The sequence below is a fragment of the Asterias rubens genome, chromosome 2, assembly GCF_902459465.1.
Source record: "Asterias rubens chromosome 2, eAstRub1.3, whole genome shotgun sequence".
In the NCBI taxonomy this organism is placed as follows: Eukaryota; Metazoa; Echinodermata; class Asteroidea; order Forcipulatida; family Asteriidae; genus Asterias; species Asterias rubens.
This window is the reverse complement of record NC_047063.1, coordinates 4,517,326-4,540,947: the sequence shown is the minus strand read 5'-3', so window position 1 is coordinate 4,540,947 and position 23,622 is coordinate 4,517,326. Positions and strand designations below refer to the sequence as shown.

The 23,622-nt window shown below is 40.3% G+C and overlaps 1 protein-coding gene across 8 annotated transcripts in view; it reads left to right on the top strand.

The window, feature by feature from the left end:
• LOC117303737 (filamin-A-like) overlaps nucleotides 1–23,622 on the top strand; it is a 120,451-nt gene that overhangs the window by 47,768 nt on the left and 49,061 nt on the right. For 6 of the 8 annotated variants that reach the window (XM_033788060.1, XM_033788084.1, XM_033788069.1 and 3 more), the window contains exons 9-22: nucleotides 2,885–3,022; nucleotides 6,009–6,275; nucleotides 6,940–7,133; nucleotides 8,265–8,528; nucleotides 9,481–9,598; nucleotides 10,093–10,335; nucleotides 11,749–12,624; nucleotides 16,131–16,307; nucleotides 16,849–17,172; nucleotides 17,912–18,085; nucleotides 18,299–18,422; nucleotides 20,192–20,348; nucleotides 21,101–21,290; nucleotides 22,629–22,730. In XM_033788060.1, the coding sequence (XP_033643951.1) occupies nucleotides 2,885–3,022; nucleotides 6,009–6,275; nucleotides 6,940–7,133; nucleotides 8,265–8,528; nucleotides 9,481–9,598; nucleotides 10,093–10,335; nucleotides 11,749–12,624; nucleotides 16,131–16,307; nucleotides 16,849–17,172; nucleotides 17,912–18,085; nucleotides 18,299–18,422; nucleotides 20,192–20,348; nucleotides 21,101–21,290; nucleotides 22,629–22,730 (3,348 nt within the window). The remainder of the gene's footprint in view (nucleotides 1–2,884; nucleotides 3,023–6,008; nucleotides 6,276–6,939; nucleotides 7,134–8,264; nucleotides 8,529–9,480; nucleotides 9,599–10,092; nucleotides 10,336–11,748; nucleotides 12,625–16,130; nucleotides 16,308–16,848; nucleotides 17,173–17,911; nucleotides 18,086–18,298; nucleotides 18,423–20,191; nucleotides 20,349–21,100; nucleotides 21,291–22,628; nucleotides 22,731–23,622) is intronic. The other 2 variants (XM_033788077.1, XM_033788112.1) reach the window with 2 other exon arrangements.

Sequence of the window (23,622 nt, the reverse complement as noted above, 5' to 3'; positions counted from 1 at the left end):
ATTTCATGCTTAGCAAATTTTTGTGCGTAGCAGCTCTATGAAATTGGGCCCTGGTATTGCTAAGCAGAAAATTGACAAGCAGAGAATTGAGAAGTAATTTTTTTCTACTGAAGCAGCTCTATGAAATTGGGCCCAGATGTAGAACATGTAGCTGTCTAACGAAGAAGTGCAACGTGACTAATAAGTTGTTTCAATACTGAAATAACCATGTCGAGTCGGAACTTCTTAGAGTTGGAGGTGGAGAGAGAAACCAAATGCACAAACAAATATTCATAAATACCTCAGACAGTTTCGCTATTCCTATTGGTGGAGAACGCATCATGTGGGTGTGTATAAACCTTTGTTTATGACCAGTACAAAGTGTTGAAACATGGGTGTGACACGCGAGCTTGTACTGTGATTATAAGATAGTTTCTTCATTCCTATTGGTCGAGAGCAACGACTGAAACAGTTGGGCCACGATTCGCGCGACGTGCACAGCATTCCCTTATAAGGAGTTGTTTACCCGAGGGCCTTACCATTTCATAGCTGGAGGGGTGTTGTGTTGAAAGAAATCATTGAACAATTATAATTTTTGCATTTATTTTACTTTTTGACGTAAAGGTATTTATGAATGGGAATCAAAGTGTGTTGAATCGGTTTTCAACTAGTGGTTTAAACCTGCCGAGGCCTGGTTCTTGATAATTTACCTCGACTTTGTCTCGGTAAACTATCAAGAACCAGGCCTCGTTGGGTTTAAACCACTATGTTGAAAACCTCTTCACCACACATTGACTCCCTTATTTATGTTCAAGCTTCTTTTATTTCTCACTTGAGGATTTTTTTTCTATTTTTAACTTGAGTCGGTGAGACTCCGGGCGCTATTTTGCAAATTGCTAATGAAACAAGGAAATGAGTTGTATCCCTAGAGGGGTGAAGGCAGAGTTTTATTAGATGAGAGGGTAACCCTGTTTGCTCTGTGGGATGGGGGGGGGTTGAGGATAAGCATGTTGTTTGTTGTTGGGTTGAGTTTTTTTTTTTGGGGGGGGGGGGGGGCAGGTCGGGAGGGTAATCCTGTTTGTTCTATTGGGGCGGGGCAGGGGGGTAACCCAGTTTGCTCTGTTGTGGGAGGGGGTAGGCAGAGGGTGGGGAGGGGGGCATAGATTAGGTCTTATTAACCACCCTGACAGTTACACTTCACTGATTGGGTGGGCGTGGTTGTTTTGATTAACTACTTGAGGCATTCATGTAAGTGTATAGTTTTGGATATTTTTTTTTTTAATTCTGTAGTAACGGTTGCTCGATTTCATTAAAAAGCAGTCAAGTACTTAAAGTTGATCTGGCACAGACAAGTTTAAATTTGCAGAAACAGGTTAACCTATCCAAAATAACATACGTCTTATACTGCTTATAACTGGTTCTCTGCTTATTCTCGCTTAGCAGACAAGTTTGCCAAGCTTGGCTTTCTGCAGTTAACAGCTGTATGATATTTGACCCTTGTCTGTTAACAAATGGACATGAATGTGTCTGGTAGCTGCAGAATGTTTCTGAGACAGATAATGTGCGGACTGAAGTAAAATAAGCATCCCAGGGAAACGGCACATTCCCAGACAGTGAAATATTTGACTGAGACACATGTGCGCCAAGGTTTGCCTACAAATCTCCATGCAGACATGTTAATGCCTCTGAATTTATCCCCCTGACTATAGCAGGCCTAGAATTTCATCCTAAAAGGGCAAGGCCATTTTCTTTTTGTAAAGGGCACTTCCATTGGAAAAGTCAATGGGAAATGTTTAAAAGGGGCACGAAGGCCAAGACCAGGGGACACGGAGGCCATGGCATATGTGGCCTGCATGTGAGTCCAGGCCTGGAACCAGTTACGCCTCACTTCAAAAAATTTGATTTCAGAAGAAAATCATTCGAAAATTGAAATATGGAAAGGTTTGCAGTAACACCATGTAATGACTCTCTGTAATGAGTTGGGGTGGTTCTAAAAAGAATTGTTGGTTCAGCTCGATGTTTCGATCAGTATGCTCTGATCGCCTTCTGGAGATGATCAGACGATCAGAGCATACTGATCGAAACGTCGAGCTGAAACCAACAATTCTTTTTAGAACTACCCCAACTCATTAGAGATAGTCATTACATGGTGTTACCGCAAACCTTTCCATATCTTATTTCCACCATGCAAATTTTCAAATCCCACGTGAAAAATAAAGAAAATCATTGGTCTCTGGTTCTACTTGTGATTTTATGTTTGGCGCAACTTCGTTGGGACTGCTTGAGCAGAAATGTTTTCTTAAAAATTTTCTGCCAAGCAAAACTGAGCAGGGAACCTGTTAAATGCAATACATTTTATGTGGTATTTCTGCTGGAAACCTTATTTTTGTAAGCAAAATTCTTTGTGCTTAGCCTTTTTGTGCTTCAGCAGCCCTATGAAGTTGTCCCTGCTGGCTAGTCCTAGTACATGCTGTATATAGAATGACTAATTATACAATGTACTATTTTAAAATTCAACCACCGATTCTTCTCGGAACCAACACTTACTCAAAAGAGTTAACACATGGTGCTACCGCAAACCTCAACTTATCAAACTCCCACCACGCAAAGTTTCAAATCCAACCTATTCTACAAAGTTAGGTCGTGATCCATGGCTTCACGATTGTAAACGATTGAATGGCTTCTGACTGGCACCCCAAACAAAGATATTGACAAAATAAGACCATCAACATAGTGCTATACAGCTCAGTTGGTAATGTCCCCTGGCACGTTTCCGAATGTCGTTGGTTCCAGTGCACTCAAGTAAATTTGTTTGTGTTTCAACCCCAACTTATTTATTTATTGTTGTTTTATCAGAAACGAGCGCACTTAGTTACGAAACATTTCTCTGTTGTTTTTCTTGCAGCCTTCAATGCTCAGAAGGCGTTTGCCTACGGACGCGGAATCCAGAACAAGGGTCTACGCGTCAGGGAGGAGTGTGTCTTCTACATCAACACCAAGGAAGCCGGGGAGGCTGCCCTGAAAGTTCAGATAATCGGTCCTGGTGAGCTCAGTGCACTGCAAGGACGATTGTATATTGCTAAGTGTGGGATAACCATGCGTGCAGTCCTGTCAAACGATAAAGATGTCTGAAAAAAATGTGTGGTAAAATGAGTTGAATGTGATGAAGATAGAAAAGTGGAAAACCCCAACAGGGAAATATAATAATAATAATAATATTAATAATAATAGTGGTTTTTTATATAGCGCTCAGGTCCGTCACGCAGTGACGCTCATGGCGCTTCAACATTATTACCCCTGGTCACTGGGCCTTAAATCATTCCTTAAACCATATCAGCTCCCTGGGGAGTATACAGCCTGTGCCGCCAAATATGTAGCGCAATCAAGGCTTATCAATCACAATAACAAATATTTTCTTGTGAAAAATGTGCGTGTGATACTTGAAAAGTTACTTGAAAGAAAATTCAAACCATATTTTGATGTGTGAAAAATGAGTTGAAAGTGATGAAGAATAATTATGACACTGAGGACGACCCAATTGACCATTTCCCGGCTGATACCACCTGTATTTCCCCCGTCATATCATGTCAACCTCTATCCCAAACTAACCTCTGTATTCTTAGTCACTAATGAAACGTAACTCTTTTCGTACAAAGAAGCATGGTGTGTGTTCAGTCACCTGTCAGCTAACCTTTGCTGTCAACATTTGCTTGTTTGTCTGTCAATACAAATGGATAATAGTTTTGTGCAGTGGAGAGGGAGAGATTATAAAGAAAGAGGTGGATTTTGTTCCGTGTGACGATGTTTACTTGTCTGACAAATTTTCTAACGGTTTGTTTGTTCATAAAAAAAACATAACAAGCATGTGTCATGGTAGCAGTGTTTGAAGTTTGTGCAATATTAAACATGTGATGGATTTGCCGAAGTGCATTTGGTTACCATCTCTGTGAATTTAATACTCCAGAGGAATAAACACAGTGGAAGACCTGCCAAAGAACCGATGGATTGTATTATTAGAAGATTGTAAAACCATACAGCTGGTTGTTCATTTTTGGCGATCATTTGCCAGTGATAAACCAATGGTAAATTCAACCAAAGCAGTTGTTGGTTTAATAATAATAATACAAAGCATTTATGTAGCGCTCTGCGGAGAACAGAGCGCTTTACATGAGACAAGGACAAAACGAAAAACAAACGAACTAGGATGGGTGGGGAAACAGAAATGTCTTGAGAAGGCTTCTGAACACAGGCAACAAGATCGCCTCTCGCAGACCCGCGGGGAGCTCATTCCATAGGCGAGGGGCAGCTATGGAGAACGAGCTATCCCCAGCTTTCCATCTAGTTCTACGAACGGAAAGCCGGGTCTGATCAGCTGATGAGCGGCCTGTTACTGCATCAGCAGTCAGTATTAGAGTTGTGGGACTGTTGTGGGAAAACTAGCAGAAGCAGAATGGCTAAAAACAAAAAGGCTATGGATAATGGACCAGATGGCAAGGCAGAGTGCAAATGCATTTGTGCCGAGACCTTAAGTCGGGTCTTTAGTTGCATTACTTGGCCCTATTCATAAGACAGCCCTTTAACTGGGGTCCCTTGCTAAAATTAAGCATGATTGTAAAACATTGCAAAGTTTGACAATATTTACAAGGGAACTTGGACAGTAGAACATTGTTCATCCTTTCTCAATTTCATAACCATGCTACAATTTAGCAAGGGACACTCTTGTGCGAAAGGGGCTTTATTTGAGAAACTTTACAAGTGAACTTCAGAACTATTCAACAGTATCCCTTGTGCAAGAATCTACCAATTAAGAAATAGAAGAATGTTTCCAAATTCATTGTCAGACAAGACAACTAAATCACAGACCCTTTTGTAAACCACAGCTTTGGCTGATAAGGCTCAGGCATTTGGTTCGTTGGTGGTTTTGATAAACTTTTTTTTATACAAAACTTCGAATAAGCGGACAGTGCCTGAACCAAAGCTCCAATTTCATAGAGCTGCTAAGCACAAAATTTTTGCTAAGCATGACATTTTTTCCTTGATCAAATCAGGATTACTAACCCAATTTCCACGTGATTTTCAGGAAATCAAACAACAGCTGAGTACCAGCAACAAGCAATATGCAACAAATTGAAATTTGGTTGGTAATCCTGTATTTATCAAGGAGGGAATTTCATGCTAAGCAAATGTTTGTGCTTAGCAGCTCCATGAAATTGGGCTGAAGCCGAAGCCCTGGTTTCCAAAATGGCCACAGAGAGATGTCTGGTAATTTGAGTATAGAGTCTTGACTGAATGCATGGTTTTCACCAAGTAGCAATTTAACAGCGCCTGACTATTGCAGTGTCATTGGTTTCATCCGGTTTAATCATCCGAGTTTTTCTTGGCAAAACTCTTGTCTTAATTCATTTCATTGAGCTGTTTTTGTTGGAAACTTTACTGAGCAAATTTGTTTGCTTAGCAGAAAGTTACCAGGGGACCAGTCACAAATGACATGAATCATCAGCCATTTTTGATTGGTAACCTGTTCCTGCTAAGCAGAACTACACTGTGCTCAGAGTTTCTTCTCAGCAGCTCACTAATATTGGTGCCCATATGTTGGTAGAAATATAAAATAACAATATCAAAAGCTTTGAGCAAGTTGTTATTTTGTATGGCTATCTTCATTGGACTTGCAGTTGTTCATAGACATTAACCTTCGTAAAATGTATCAAACGTCCCAAATGTTGTTCTCCATGTTTGTTTGGGAGTGTTAATCGTCAAAAACAATTTTTTTTATAAATGCAGAGTCCCCATCGATAACTATCTTGCATAATATTAACTTCAGCAAGAAACCAGACCAGACAATGAGCATGGGTTAAAAAAAAAAAAGTTTGTAGAGATTTTTTAATAATTTGATTCCTGTTAACAAATCCTCTCCGGACCCCCCCCCTATTAAACCATTGTATTCATTGCCTCTTAACAATATTCAAAATATTATATTGCTGGTTTTTTTTTCTGGTTGAGTTTTTTAAAACCCTTTTTCAAAACCCCAGGTGGAATCGACGAGCCGTGCACGATCAAAGACAACGGGGATGGAATCTACACCTGTAGCTACCGTCCGTTCAAGCAGGGTCGTTACATCATCAACGCCATGTACGGCAAGAAGGAGATCAGCAAAGCGCCATTCACTGTCAACATTGCCCCCGAGGCAACCGGGCCTGTAGCACTCGTGCGCGCTTTCGGACCCGGACTTGAGGGCGGTGTTGTCGGCAAGTCTTGCGATTTCACCGTGGAGACAAATGGATCTGTTGGAGCTCTAGGTATATGAATTGTCCAATCATGCCCCTCTTAATTTGTTTGTTGAGTTTGCTGAGTTGGGCTATTAAAATATCAGCAGGAAAGTTCTTTTCAGAACTGAGATTCCTGAAAAATCTGCTCGCAGCAATAGAATATATATAGCAAGACAGTTCAATTCAATTCAAAATTGGTTTATTTTTTATTAAAAACAACACCAAATAAAAAAGAAACAGACTAATGGCATTTGGTTAACAATAAAATTACATCAAAAATATATGTACAAGAACATGTAGGTCAGCCGTTGTACTCAATAAAAACAAATTGCAACGACCAAATATCTTGATTTCAAAAGAGAGGGTACAAGGAACTCTTTGTTTTGTGCAAATATTAGAGCATTAAGTGCGCACTGAACTTATATCATTTTATAGACCCTCCTTTTTATATGTATTTTTGTGCCGCCATTTGGAATCATGAGGATCGCCTTTTAATAATAATAATAATAATAATAACAACCTGTTTTTATATAGTGCTTTTCACACCCGGAGGGCGTCCCATAGCGCTTCACATTATTACCCCTGGTCACTGGGTCTTAAATCACTCCTTAAACCATCTCAGCTCCCTGGGGGAGTATGCAGCTTTTTAGGTATCTGACTGTTTAACATTGTACACCAATTCTCAAATACCTAGGTTTCTCCATTGAGGGTCCATCAGAAGCCAAGATCAACTGCAAGGATAACGGAGATGGCTCGTGCGAGGTATCGTACTTCCCAACGATGGTTGGAGAATACGCCATTCACATCACGTGTGATGAAGAGGACATTGTCAACAGCCCTTACATTGCTCAGATCATACCCGACAAGGGTGGCTTTGATGCGTCTAAGGTAAACAAGTTTGACCATTCAGGGTGTGCCCTAGGGTGTGCCCTAAAAGGCCTGGTCCGACAGACACACAAGGCCGAAGGCCAATTCAAGGTGTGGGCTACAATTATTTTTTTCCAGAGGCCGTTGCCACCTACCCCTAGGGCTGAAATAGGGTTACCCCTTTTACAGTCCGTACGGATGTAGGCTTGGGTATCATCAGTCCGAAGCCTGGCCGGTAGAGCAGAAAGCACTACCTCCCCAATTTTGCGTAGCAAGTGTCACGACCGGGATTCGAACCCACACTCTGCTGATCAAACACCAAAGCTTGAATCCAGTGCTCTTAACCGCTCGTCCATGACATGCCACGATAACGAGAACGATAATGATAACGACGCAAAGAGAAGGCATTCTATTGGTTGAATTACTCCGCACAGATCATAAACACGCTTATTCAACCAATCGAGGGCGTTTTTTGATAACGTTTTTGTCTCGTTCTCGTTAACAAGGCCTGTGTGACCGCGCCTTAACTTCTTTTAGTGATTTCTAAAGTTAGTTTTTCTAGTTCGCAATTTGAAATGAAATGAAACGGAGGCTTTTTAACACTGAACGAGAGAGTTCTGACTGGTCCTCGGGTTATCCAAGTATAAATTATTTTTTGAAGGCACTGGACACTATTGGTAATTGTCAAAGACCAGTCTTCTCACTTGGTGTATCTCAACATAAAATAACAAACCTGTGAAAATTTGAGCTCAATTGGTCGTCGAAGTTGCGAGATAACAATGAAAGAAAAAAAACCACACTTGTCACACGAAGTTGTGTGCTTTCAGATGCTTGATTTCAAGACCTAAAATTTTAAATCTGAGGTCTCGAAATCAAATTCGTGAATAACTACTTCTTTCTCTAAAACTATGTCACTTCAGCGGGAGCCATTTTTCACAATGTTTTATATTATCAACAGCTCTCCATTGCTTGTTACCAAGTAAGGTTTTCTGCTAATAAATATTTTGAGTAATTACCAATAGTGTCCAGTGCCTTAAAACAAATCAAGAGCGAAATTTGAAGAAGTATGTGTGTACAGGTTCTTCTTAATATCTGTTTGAGAAGGAAAAAGTGAATAAAGTTAACAATTTGACTTTTGAATGATCCTCTTAGGTCAAAGCCTACGGCCCAGGTCTTGTAAAGGACGGCCTGGAACTCAACAAGCGCACCGAGTTCACCATTGACGCCAAGGCCCCTGGCTGCGGACAGGCTCCAGTCGGAGTCCTGATCGCTGACCAACAGGGCAACCCCGTCAAACCGGACATCAAGGACAACAAGAACGGGACGTTCACCGTGTCGTACACCCCAGTCAAGCCTCTGAAGCACAATGTGGCCGTTACATGGGGCGGGGTCAGCATCCCTGAGAGTCCATTCAAGGTGAGGTTTGGGGAGAAGGGGTAGAGTGCTTTTGTCAGACCACATCAGGGCCCAATTTCATAGAGCTGCTAAGCACCAAAATTTGCTTAGCATGAAATTTCTTCCTTCATAAAAACAGGATTATCAACTTAATTTCCATTTGTTGCATATTGCTTGTTACTGGTATTCAGCTGTTGTTTGCTTATCCCGAGTATCACATGGAAATTTGCTTAGCATGAAACTTTTGCTTAGATAACAACAGGATTACCAACCAAATTTCCACGTGATTTCCAGAACAAGCAAACAACATTTATAGACGATGCGCACATACCGCCGGGCAAAAACCTTTGTGTTTTGGCAGCCAGCTAGAAGGTGTATGCACTCGTACCATGACTACGCGTCTTTTTGCGCGGCGAAACATGACGTATACAGTGTTTTGTCAACAGAGGGCAGTTTGAATGCAAACATCGTCTATACTATTTGAGTTATATTATTTCTTTATTAGTACACAGGATAACGACTATTGGTACATTAAAGGGTCTATGTACATGTACCTTTTCCTAACTCAAAACACAATGTCCACAGATTTACATTAAACTTACACAGTTTGAAGATAATGATAGTAGAAAGTTTCCCTTGAAGTTTTACTTACTGAGGTGCTGTAGTTTTTGAGAAATGAGTAAAACCAATAATTTTCGTCTCAATTTTAGCATGTAAAAACGTACTGGTATAATATCAAAACTGGTTAATGGGATTTTACATGCTTAAATAATTTTCGTCTCACTAAGACGAAAATTGATTTGCGTCTTGTTTCACTCGTTTCTCAAAAACTACAGAACCTTAGTTAGTAATATTTGAAGGGAAGCTTTCCACTATGACTATCTTCAAACCCTGTAAGTTTAATGTAAATCTGCGGACATTTTGAAAAAGTACCCAAATCCTTTAATTACTAGTTCTTTGCATTTGTTTCTAGATCAACATTGGTGGCGGACTGGGCAAGGTGAAGGTTTACGGTCCCGGGGTCGAACCCAACAAGGTCAAATCCTCCAAGCCTACCCAATTCACTGTGGATTGCACTGAAGCTGGCAAAGGTAAGTGGTAGTTTATTTCTATGCATGATTTTCCGATAGAATTCTACACCCTTTGCAGTTGTGTTATTATAGAAACTGAATAAATACTTCCCTAAGATTTATTTGCAGTTAAGAACAGTCTCAGCTCTTAGCGAAATTGAACCCTGCTCTAGCAATGTAATTGCCCTGGGTTCAAAACCCACCAGAGTGATTTGCCTGTGGATTTTCTACACAGACCTCGGAAGTACTGAGTATACAGTTCTTTATACACATTTGTATAAGGGTACATTAAAACTAAATATTTGTTATCCCGGATGCAAATTTAACATCTATGAAATAACATCCTGTTTTCTTTTAACTGCCTCTAGCTACTGGGAAACCTCGCCGGTGATATTTTTTCACAAGAATTGGGAAAGTACCGAGTATACAGTGCTATTAAACACTCATCGGTGTATGGGTTAAAACCAAAAATTAATATCCTGTTTTCTTGTTAATTTTTTTTAAAATGCAAACAGCCCCAGTTACCTGCAGTGTGAAGTCCAAGCCAGGCGTCAACGGTCCAAAAGAGAAAGAGATCCCATGCAAGGTCAAGGACAATGGAAACAACACCTTCACCGTGGACTACGCTCCAGAGGCTCCCGGTGACTACAATGTCGGGGTCAAGTTTGGAGGCAAAGAGATCCCTCAGAGCCCCATCCCTGTCAAAGTCATCCCTGATGTCGACTTCAGTAAGATAAAGGTCAAGAATCTAGAGCCAAGTAAGTGGAGGTTTACTGTTTATTCAAATTGTTATGGCATCATTATTATTATTATTTTTTTTGCATGCAGTAGAATGGTCTGAAAGTAGAGAAATGTCCAACAAGAAAAAGAAAAAAAAGCTTTTTTTTTAAACAACTGATCCAATTTCATAGAGCGGCCTAAGCAGAGAGTATTGCTTAACAGTTTTCTGCTAGGCAGATATGAGCAGGATACCAGTCACAAATTGCTACTTGTGTCATGGTAGTTTTGCTGGTATCCTTATTCTGGTAAGCATAATTTTGTCATGCTTAAGCAGCTCTATGAAGTTGGCCCCTGGATAAGTGGCCATAAATTGGTTTCATTTTCTTTAGAGGGAAGTTAAAGGTAGGGTCATAGATTGGTAAACTATCCGACCATGAAAACTCAAACAGCTGTTCATGGTGTAAACTATTTTGAGAAAAGATTCCCTTCGAAGTAATATGGTTTGGATCTTTTTTTTCTTCACCCCAATACATTTGATGCTAAGAAACAATTCATGCTTGAATTGTTTTTCAGTTTTCTAAGGGTTGGTGTCGGGTCACGAATGGTGCAGCGGCCAGAGATGATGTTCGTACACTCGTACCCGCTGTCACCTCGCTAAAAATGTGGATTGATTCGACGATCTTGTGAAAATACAGTGACAGTTTTTTGCTGTATTCTCAGCATGTACATGTGGACCCTTAATTCAGCCGACTTTCATTGTATCTTACTTGATAATTGTTACCCATAAATAAGCATTGAATTGATAAAACCCAATCTGTGACCTTACCTTTAAAACATGAATTTTATTTTGAGATATTTTTGTTTACCCTTTCCCCTGCCTGATTAAATGCTTGCTAGATTGTGGATGTTGCTTTATATCTGAAAGCTGTTAATACTGAATATTGCATGATGTACATATAGTTTAGGTACATAAGTTCTCTTTGTTTTAAGGAAATGTGATTACCTTTGTCCACCAGTTTCATCAAGCCATTTAAACTAACAAAGCATTGGCCCATCCATGTCAAGAGATTTGATGAACACATTTGAACTCCAAGTTGATTTTTTATTTGATTTTTTGTGTGTGGAAACTTCACCTCCATGTCCATAAATTAGGACAACAAATTTACTATAGACGATGTGACCTATGTTCAAACCGCCCTCTGTTGACAAAACACTGTATACATCATGTTTCGCCGGGCAAAAAGACCTGTAGTCATGGTAAGATTGCATACATTTTCCAACTGGCTGCCAAAACACAAAGGTTTTGCCCGGCGGTATGCGCGCGAATCATGTTATTGTAATCGTGTAACGGCAGAGGTCACATCGTCTATAGTCATCATAACTTAATGGCCTCAGATCTGTAAGGAGATATGAATAATGCGTTAAACACTGGTTTTCTTATGGTCTCTCAGCTGTTAAACTGGGGAAACCATTCACCCTAGAGGTGGATACCAGTGAAGCAGGTATAACCAAGCTCGCCGTTTCACTCAAGAAACCAAACGGAGAGATAATTGAACCCGAGATTGAGCCGATCAGTGCCAAGTGCACCAAGGTAAGCTTCACGCCTGAAGAGGAAGGCCCCCATGAGCTTACGATGAGTCAGGCAGACTACGATCTTGGCCAAATAGTCATCATCATCAATGTTGTCGTGAAGACCGATCCTTCGATGTGTTCCGCTAGTGGTCCGGGTTTGGTCGGGGGCCATGTCAACAAGCCGTCCGAGTTCATGATTAATGTCGGCGGTGCGGGTCACGGCGGTCTGAGCGTCACTGTCGAAGGTCCCAGCGAAGCGGAGATCGAATGCAACGACAATGGGGATGGCACCTGTGCTGTGTTCTACACACCCATGATGATCGGCACCTACGCTGTCAACGTTCTGTTTGCCAATGTCCACATCCCTGGCTCGCCCTTCGCTGCAAAGGTCATCGACTCCACCTTGGTAGAATCTTGGGGGCCTGGATTGATCAAGGGGTACGCAGATTTGGCCTGTCCATTCGAAGTTGATTGCCAGGCTGCTGGCAAGGCCCCTGAAAAAGAGGGTGTTCTCCCGGTTGAGTGTTCTGTCGTCGGACCGGACGGTGAGGTCCTGGACACCTCAGTGAAGCGCGACCCAAGGGACGATGATCTCTACATACTCGCATATACGCCCATGGAGGAAGGACAACACACACTTCATGTCACCTACGGCGGTTACTCCATCCCGGATTTCTCCAGACGCGTCGATATCGACAAGCCCATCGATCTGAGCGGGGTGACGGTCAGAGGAAGGGGATTCGATAACAATGATGGTAAATGGCTCCCTCGTTGGTCACATCAACGTTGCGCTTTGTATAACATCATGCAATCATATGCTGTGGATAATCATCATGGTGGTGGGATAGTACTCTAACACTTTGTGTCACATTAATTTCCCCATGACAATAAAATAACTGAATGTTGTTCACTCCGAATTATTAAATTATCTTCCAGATGAAATGGTTATCAAGTTCCCCAAAAACATAACACGATGTAGTGAAAACAAGTTACTTGAGCAGCACTTGTGCTTTTTCAACAGGGAACTTTACCCTTAGTTTCCTTATATTTAATGATTAAATACATATTTGTATAGCAAGAACAACTTCTAGCAACAACACTGATTCTTTTCCATCAAAGATATTGCTCTAATCTAAACATTTATTAATCTAAACACAAAAATTAAGCTAAAACAGACCCCCCTTAAAGGCAGTGGACGCTATTGGTAATTACTCAAAACAATTATTAGCATAAAACCTTTCTTGATTACGAGTAATGGGGAGAGGTTGATGGTATAAAACATTGTCAGAAACAGCTCCCTCTGAAGTGCCATAGTTTTTGAGAAAGAAGTAATTTTCCACGAATTTGATTTCGAGACCTCAGATTTAGAACTTGAGGTCTCGAAATCAACCATCTAAACGCACTCAACTTCGTGTGCAAGGGTGTTTTTTTCTTTCATTATTATCTCGCAAGTTCGATGACCAATTGAGTTCAAACTTTCACAGGTTTGTTATTCTATGCATATGTTGAGATACACCAAGTGAGAAGACTGGTCTTAGACAATTACCAATAGTGTCCAATGTCTTTAAGTTTATTAGTGGAAAAACTTCTGTTCAAAAAGGAAGACATTTAGATACATTTAAGGCTGTATCGGGAATTAGCTTTCGGCATCTCTCTGTTTTCATCTTGAACCTCTCTGTGGATGCTTGCCCGTGTCATGGGGAGAAAATGAGACACTTAAAGGTATCTTCATCGGTGCTTTGACCATTCACAACTCCACTCTTCAGTCTACACGCTATGGATCTCCATCCATTATCTACCTTCAAATCATCAAGCAAACATTCTGCCAACTTTAAACTTTCTTATCAAAAGGCATTGGATACTATTGGTAATTACTCAAAATAATTGTTAGCATAAAAACTTACTTGGTAACGAGCAATGGAGAGCTGTTGATAGTATAAAACATTGTGAGAAACGGCTACCTTTGAAGTAACGTAGTTTTTTTTTCACTCATATATTAAAAGACTTCAGCTAAAGTCTTTTATTACACATCTGAAAGCACACAAAGTTGTGAAACATTGGTGTTTTTCCAGTCATTATGCTCCGTCAACTTTGATGACCAATTCAGCCAAAATTTTCACAGGTTTGTTATTGTATGCATATTATGTTGGGATACACCAAGTGAGAATAGTAGTCTTTGACAATTACCAAACATGTCCAGTGCCTTTAATAGGACAGGTTAGAAGAAAACAAATCATTGAACTTTAAGAAAATGTCAGTGTGGAGAGACCTTAGGGGGTCGTCTTCCATTAATGACCAATACTGCACCTTTTTATTTTAATAACACTTGTCTTACTTTTGTGACTAATATTGTTTTCTTTTTGGTACAGGTTTAATTAATCTCGGGTACAGAATTAAGGAAGATCATGTCTGTGTTTTTGATACCTGCACAATGAATCCCTTTTTATGTGCCTTTAAAAAAAAATTGTTTCAGCTTTTAGTTTCCTTTTTTGAGGAATCTCACTTTTTCGCCTCCAAACAGTATAACATTTTGTAGCACTGGGCCCACCTTCACAGCGCTGCTTCAGCACATACATGTAAACTTACTCAGCACAGAAAGTTTTCGCTAACAAGAATAAGGTTTCCAGCCAAAATTCCATTCAACATGTACAATTTGTGACTAGTTTCCTGCTTACTTTTGCTAAGCAGAAAATTGTTAAGCAGTTTAGTCTGATTGAGCAGGTCTATGAATATGGGCACAGGTTGTGAGAAATGTGCATAAAAATGTGTCTGTGTTCTTAGAAGAATTTTGAGCGCTAGACTCAGTTCTGTATTGCGATTTATTTGAAACTGTCCTGATGTATTTTGTGTTGATGCATGTTTTGCAACAAATAATTTGCAACAGTTGTTCAATTCTCCTACGAAACATTTGCTGCAAAAAAAATATGTGACAGCAAAATTTTATTTGCATTTACAGGAATTATGAACCAGGATTTAGAATGCACCTCAAATCATGTGTTTAGATTTGATAAGGGAATTTTATTTTAACTCTCTCACCTTTTTACTTTTTTTATTGTCGGGTGGAGTTTTTGGGAAACTAAAAATGAAGTTTATTTTAAGAGTACACCTAATATGATATGAAATTTGCATATTCCTTCCCTGTATTTTGTTTTCCCAATAACTGGTTTGTTCCCACACTAAAACATTGGTGTTATACTTTGTACATGTAAATTTGTTTTCAGTTTGGAAAACAAAGAAGTTTAATTGTCTTCAGTTTGCTCATTGTGACATGTTATTGTTACACTGACAGACAAAGTGCTTTTCTAATTCCATTAATTGTGAAGCGCATGTTGTTGTGGTAAAGGTTTGCTAACATAACGAGAAAAAAAACACAATCCCTTTTGAATTTGGCCATTTTGTTTATGAATATGTAGGAGTATTCATTGCAAGGGATCCATTACAGTTTGATAAGGGGGAAGGTTCAGAGAGAGGGACAGGGGTGATTAGCAAATGGAAAAAACAACAGCCAGGGGTGATTAGCAAATAGAAAAAGAGAAAGATTACAAATTAAACGTACAGTAGAGCAATCAGACATATTTTTATAGTTTTCAAATTCAAAAGGTGTGTAAGAACATACACACTTTCTGTGTTTTGTGTGTGGCATGGTATAATGGGTGCGTTCGTTTAGCTTCCCTGGGTCGACCCCCGGTCTGCCCCCGGTACGTTCGAATAGCTTTGATACATACCATTCCAGGGGCTCACCCGGGTCAGCCCCCAGTGCCCTGCTTGTGGAGTGGGTCACTTGGGGTGACCCGACGTGCATGATGTTACCAAGAGAGGGCGAGTGTGATCGTGATCGCACCCAATATTTGAAAAATTTAACGGGGGAACCTACAAAAAATTGTTAGTGGCCTGTTGTTTTTACCCTTTATCATTGGAGGAACACTCTACTAGGGTTGAAATGTCGGACTATTAACTGACTTGTTTGTTTGTATACCATAGGTAATTTTGGTTGGTAGCAGTTTGCATCAGCTTATTCCACTTTATCAGGGAGAATTTCTAACTTCATTATGGGATATAGTTGATATTTAGATTTTATGAACTTCAGAATGAAATGACTTAAAATTGTATAATAATAAGAAGAACACTTATGAAAGATAATAGAGGCAGAATGTTCCAAAGTAGCGGACCAGCATGAGAAAACGCCCTGTCACCTCAACAGAGCAGTTTTCAACAAGTAGTAACAAAGATATTTTTGGTTGCAAACTTTTTACTCCTGTAGCTGTATTTTGCGACTGTGCTGCTGAGTTCCAGGTTGACGCCAAACCCCTTGGCACTCCTCTGGACAAGGACCTACTGAAAACCGACGTGACTGCCCCTTCAGGCAAGAAGGTGAAACCCGTCATGAAGGACAACAAGGATAACACCTTTGACGTCAACTACACTCCAATTGAAAAGGGTAAGCTATCTTATAAGTTTGTCCAAAAGTGTTTGAAAATGTGGGTATTTTGTACTTACATGTAAGTGCACAACGAAGCTACATGTACTATCAAGAATAAACAGAGAAATAAATATATAGGGAGCCTAAAAATACATTACCTGTTACCTGTTAATACCTATTCCGTTGACTTCTGACCGTGGGGGCACGCCTTGAGGACCTGTCAATCAGTTGCCTCCATCCCTCTCGATCCTCGGATTTTCTCAGGGAGTTATTTAGCATCAGGCCCATCCACTCCATGATGTTGTCCTTGCACCTTTAGCTCTGTCTGCCTCTCTTTCTTCCACCATGTTCAGTGCCTAATGCAGGACTGCTTAGCAAGTCCTGATGATCGTGAAATGTGCCCATTTCCACACAATAAAGTAAACAGTAGCTTTCAAAGCTGTGATTCAATACCTGTGAAGACCAAAATTGCTTCTCAGAAACTTGGACTAATACATGGCCATAATTTTTTGTTTCCAAAGTGAAGCTGGAAATTAATTTTTATTGATTTTGTTTGCAGGTGAGCACACAGTTGATGTTTCCTTTGCCGGCCAGCCCCTCGGTGACTCGCCATACACCGTCGGTGCCATTCCGGGCCACGATGCTTCCCGCTGTAAAGCCTACGGCCCAGGCCTGGAGTCGGCCGTCACCAACAAGCCGGCTGTCTTCACGGTGGAGACCAAGGGCGCTGGTAAAGGTGGACTCGGTCTGGCCATCGAAGGGCCCTCGGAGGCCGCCATGGAGTGTGTTGATAACAAGGATGGTAGCTGTACCGTGACATACCTGCCAACTGTACCTGGAGACTATGAGGTTCACATCACCTTCGCTGATGATCCAATCCCAGGTGAGATTATTGCACAAATGGTTTTCCATATTTCTGTAACTGCCACTTCTGACAAGACACCCAGCAAGGGCGTAGAGAAGGTCAGTAAAGATGTTAATTTTACCATTTCCAATATACATGTACAAATGTATGGGTGAAAAATGGAGAACAAACTCACAAATTTTTCAGTGACGTTTCACCACAGCTAGGAACACTGGGGCGAATCCCTTCTCTGATCGATAAGTGCACTGGGTTATTTTACCTGCGTTACACAACACAAGAGAAGTGCATCTTAGCAAACAAGTTATGTGGTCCTAGAAGTAACAAAGTTTGTATCTATAAAAATAATTTGAATTCAATATTCTTTCTCACACTTGTTCACAGGTTTGTTTCCAATTGGTGTACATCACCAATAAGACTATACGTTTGGCGGGTTTACAGATTCTCTCGTCCCCAGCGCCTTGCGTTAACCAAAGGCGCTGGGATGGGCAAACGTATCAGGCACGCTCATTGGTCTATCCAGAAAATGTTCATTCCCATCATGCATCACACTCACACTGCACCATAGTAATAGCACTGCACGTTTGACGTACTTCCTGAACAAGAATCTGCCCAAGCTGATTAGCCCATCCCAGCGGTCTGGATAGCCTGGTCGCTGGGGCCGAGCGAAGTTAACAGAAAGTCCAAGAGTAGAAAGGAATTTACTCTTCCAAAGACCCATTGCCTTTAAATGCTTTCCTATTTTCTAAACACAATACAGGAAGTCCGTTCAGACCCACTGTCTGTGACAGCATTGATGCCAGCAAGGTGAAGGCAAGCGGGCCTGGCCTGGATAACAAGGGAGTCAAGGCTAACGCACCTGCAACCTTTAAGGTTGATGCTTCCAAGGCAGGTGGTAAAGCTCCTCTTGATGTCACCATCATGCCAGAGAGAGGTGAGTAATAAGAACAATAATAATAATGTTAATAATAATAATAATAATAATACCAATAAAGAAATTATTTGTAAAGCCCCTAATGCAAATATCTTGAAGCATCTAAAGAGAACAATAAAATATACAATCATAATATATATTTCAAAGAGAAATTTGACTGTAGTTTGTTGTCACCCTAAGTTATCGGTGTTTGTGTTATGTTCATGATTTCAGCGCCAATTGAGAAAGCGAAGGTAGTTGACAACAAGGATGGTACGTATGACGTCACCTATGTGCCCAAAGCTGAAGGAAAGCTGCAGGTTGACATCGAGTATGGAGGCCGACAGATTCCACAGAGGTGAGTGTGTCTAAAGTGATGTTATTTACTCATTAAAAAGTGTTCTTGTGTCCTTGGTTTTTAGATATTGGCCCTCCGAAAATTCAGCAAAATTGTATTGAATAGATCGTAAGCATACATGTATTGAACCATTTTTAAAGGTATAAAGGTCAACTCTTGTACTCAATATTATCTTCAAGCCGGCTTGAATCTTTGATTCTGATTGGTCCAAAGCAACAAGGAGTACGATATAAACAGTCCTTATCATACCTTGAGTATTGTGGGCTCTGCGTGTTGCGCTTTTGTAAGCTATATGCAAAACAAACAGCTTTATAAGAAGTTGATGTAAATTCAAAAGAGGTGCATTTACATCAAATGCTGATTGTCACACGCAGTGCTTGAAGCTTGCTTGAAGACAAATTCGTCATCACACATGGACAAATATAGCATGTCTGCATCCCATTTCCAACTCGGTCTTCAGCCTCGTTGGATATGGGACGCAGAAGCATAATATTTGTTCGTATTCTACTCGGGATTGTGTGATAACTGTTATTATATAACACCCAAGGAGATCCTTGCCATTTGATTGGAGGATTGTCCGTCACGTGATAGCAAATAAAAGTGCCATTGCACGCTGAGTCACTCACCGTGCTTTTTCGTTCCATCCGAAAAGTACCATTGCACGCTGCCAGCGTGCAATAGTACTTTTCGGATGGAACGAAAAAGCTGAGTAAACACATATCACTGCGTGAGCGTGTCTTTGATAACGCAGCAGTGTTACTGCAAGGTAGTAAAATTACTTAACATTCGGCTTCTACAATTAAAAATTGTAGGCCTACGTTTTGTTTGTTTTGAAAGTTGTATCTTTTAATCAAAATGACAAAGATCTACTTGGATGTTATATAAAACAAATAATGAATGTTTTTCATTCGTGCAATGGTGCGAAATGTTCATTCGTTGAAAGCTGGAATGTTCCATTCAACTCAGCTCCGCCTCAATGAATAGAACATTCCATCTTTCAACTCATGAACATATTCGCACCATTGCACTCATAAACATTCATTATGTGTATAATATTTTCCTACAGTTTTACAAGGGCAAAATATCTTAAGAGGGGTACATGTATCTCTGTTGAGTAGTGTTGGTTCTGTAAAGAACCTGGGTTGACAACTCCCATGGTGTTTCCGCAAACCTCTCTTGGCTTTCTCCAGAAGATGATCAGAGCATACTGTAAATTTTGTAAATTCAAATGTAATTTTGCCTATGGCAACTAATTTGAATGTTTTTAATAAACCATGAATAATAATACTGATCGAAACGTCGAGTTGAAACCAACGGTTCTTTTCAGAACCACCCCAACTCATTAGAAATAGTCATTACATGCCCAGGTAAAAATTCTAGTTGAACCAAGTTAAACTGTGTTTAACTGGAACTAGTTGAAAACCAGTTGATAAACTAGTTAAACACAGTTTAAACCAGTTGGTTTAATATGGAAAATGGACAGACACCAACTGGTTTATAATTTAAACCTATTTGAACACAGTTAAACCAAGTCCAAACCAGCTGGTTAATATGGAAAATGGACGAGTTTGGTTACTATCCAGTTGAACCAGTTGACCCCAGTTAACTGGGTTTAACTGCAATTTTGACCTGGGTGGTGTTACCGCAAAACTTTCTATATCGTATTTCCACCAATGCAAATTTTCAAATCCTACAAACCTCTTAGATGTACTTCCTCCGTGCAAAGTTTCATTACCTACTTACGTCTTTATTGTTACCTTTCCCCCCAGTCCCGTGTTCACCAAGGTGCTTCCCAACAAGGCCGATGCCAGCAAGGTCAAGGTCAAAGGTCCCGGAGTTGAGAAGGGAGTGCTTGCCAGTTTACCAGTGGAGTTCACCGTGGATACCAGGGATGCAGGAGACGCTGATCTGGAAATTACCATCACTGTAGGAATATTTTTATCATTAAAAAAAAAACCTTTTTGTTTAAAAAGTACAAATTGACCTACAGAGTGGAACATGAACCTGCCACCTTCGGCTTAACTTTGTTGGTGCTCAACCAACTGAGATATCTAGCCCTATTGTTGCTGGTCTCCCTTTTTGTTGAAGATTTTTGGTGTGGGTAACAGTCAAAAGCCACTCATTTTGAAAAAAAAAGCATAAGTTAGCAAAACATTCATGTACATGCAAGGTAACTTTATTATCCCATGTCAAGATGTATTAGTATGTGTAAACTCAACCAAGACCTTCGGAAAAATAGTTTTATGCATAGAGAAAGTTTTGCAATGTACCTATTGCTCTCAGTGAATCTATAGTCGGTAAGTTTACTCTGGTTCAAAATTTATACATTCAGTAATTCGGTGGAGAAATCGTTTCCATTGCTAGATCTTTCCGGAAGGCAGTTAGTTATCCTCTGTCATCACACAAGCTTTCTTTGGAAAATAAATCTTTGTTTTTAGGTATATTTCTGTAAAATGTATATTTTTGTTGATGATTAATGAGTAGGGTAGATGGTATTTTCGATCCAAACCAGACGCATAAACACATCCATTCATAGAAAAAAAGAGGGGAAAGGGATTAAGGGAAAGGAGTCAGAAGAAAGTAAGCAGGAAAATTATAGCAAATAAAAGTTTCTATTTGTGAAACTATTATGATTGATGTAATTATCACAAATGTCTTTGTTGTTCCCCCACCAACAGGATGGCTCAGGCAAACCAATCATACCCGAAGTCATCGACAACCAAGACGGTACCTTCAAGATCATCTACACACCCAAGGATGTGGATCGCTACACCATTAAGGTGAAGTACGGAGGAGTACAGGTCCCCAAGTCTCCCTGGGTCATCTCCACAAGCCCCACTGGAGACGCCAGCAAGTGCGATATCATCGGTGAGTTGTGATTGGTGGTGTCGTTATCATTCATATATAGCCGTGTAGATATTAACAACCAATCAGCAGTCATGTACTAGGATAGCCTGGTGAACGAATTGAAGAGCTAGTTTAGTCTGACTTGTTTCACATCAGACATGTCAGGGCCCAATTTCAAGGGCCTGTAAGTACAACAAACTGCTAAGCACAAAACAATTATTGCTTTAAAAACATGTTACCAGCCAAAACTATATTCATTTTGCATTGTTGGGGCTGGTGCTGCACTCAATTTCTGCTCAGCAAAGAAATTTGTCAAGCAGTATTTTCTGCTTAACAGATTTTTATGCTGAGAACGTGGCTGCAGTTTCATATTATAAAAAAAATACAAACTTGAGTCACTTTGAATTGAAACTTGCGTTTATTCGCAAGTCACACCTGCAAATAGTGCTTCGTTTAAAACTCCTTCACACTTTTCATCTCACTCGCAATATGATTTGAAAGTGTGAACTAAACTAGCTCTTTAATCGAGCCGGCTACCAGTGTAATGGTTACCAATGAAATTATAACCACAAAATGAGTCATCGAAAGGTAGTTTGACATGAACTTCATCATCCTATTATACGAAACCATAAGGACAGTACTACTGAGCATTCATTTAGAAGCTTAGCCCATACTCGCCTAGACTGTAGACCTAACCCCCTGGAAGTGCATCTGCCTAAAACGACGATCGCTCCTTTTTACCCGCATTAACCTAATCTTGGGACAAGGCAGACGTGTGAGCTTTTACTAAAGCTAAAAATTATCAAGAGTGCACTCAATCTTCCAGCGAAACATCTTGGACATCTGTTACTCAAACTATTTTTTTTTTTTTCAACCTTTTATTTTCTTGGACAGTTTCTTAGATCTACATGTAGTGATCTCCTGGTCCCATCTAAATGATATTTGTACGCTAAACGCATTGTAAAGGCTTGCATCATGATATCTGTAAAATCCATTGAGAAAAAAACTGTACAGCGTTTATTTTATTCCATTCAAAGCTACTCCTTACCACTAAAAAAAAAAGGTTTTTGTTATTTTTTTAAGTAGCAGTCAACTTTCTAGCAAATGGAAGCAAGAGTTGTAACACTTCATATTCATACACCAACACAATCTCAACTAACGATTTAGCTTTTGAAAAACCTTCCTGCCAAAATTTGCCAAAAGATAAGATCTCCAAGATGTTTGTTTTTCTGGAAGACCTTTAGGACACAAAAAAATCAATCTAAATCGGACAGAGTTTTTATTTCCCGGGAGGAAAAAATGTCTTTGCCCAAGGATTGGCATTAACCTTTTGAGATGACCCATAATTTTGGCTTTCAGGCTGCAAAAGCGGCAATTATGAGATTCCCGTCAGACGGCGTAGCCTTAGCTCTGAGAGTACCACGACAACACGTACCACCACCACACGCACTACAACAACAAGTAAGGGATATCCTGCAGGCATCGGCATGGCAACCAAAAGATCAAATTATTAACATAGAAAAGATACGCCAAAAACAAAAACAGTTGTTGCACTGCTTCTTGAGAGAGAAAGCATAGAAACCGGTTGTGCATTGTTATTGACTTTTGAATGGATATGTCTCCTGTAGCATGGCGCGTCGTCAATCGAAAGAATCTACATTCCCAAAGAGTACTTACTGATACTTAGATACTTGGGAGATGGGAAACCATATCAACTACAGACACTCTGTACATAGGTGTTTACAACCTTCAGTATAGACGATGTGACCTATGTTTACATTCAAACCGCCCTCTGTTGACAAAACACTATATACGTGATGTTTCGCCGGCCGGGCAAAAAAACACGTAGTCGTGGTCAGATTGCATACACTTTCCAGCTGGCTGTCAAACACAAAGGTTTTGCTCGGCGGTATGTGAGCGAATCATGTTATGGTTGTCAAATTTTGTGTTTGTTACTTTGCCATGCAACACCATAAGAGAAAAATGTGGTTCTTAGGGAAAACCTGAGGGAATATACTGTTGTGCCTCGTAGCTCAGTTGGTAAGAACTTCTGCTGCCCGGAGTATCAGGGGTCTTGGGTTCAAATCCCAATGAGGACCATCTGATTTTTTCTCTCATGTACCATGTTCGAAACTTTCAACATGATTTTGAAAAAAAGACTTAAAAATTCTAAGATTGTTTAAGTGCGATCGCCTCCATTGCAACAAAAGACATATCCATTCAAATGCAATTTCTAACATCTGATCCTTACCTCACCTGCCCCCTCCTCCCCCTGCCCCTACACCCCCTCTCCACCCTCCCCCAAATTGTTCCGCCCGCTTGTTGTTTTTCCAGGGGCCAGTTTCGTTCGTGT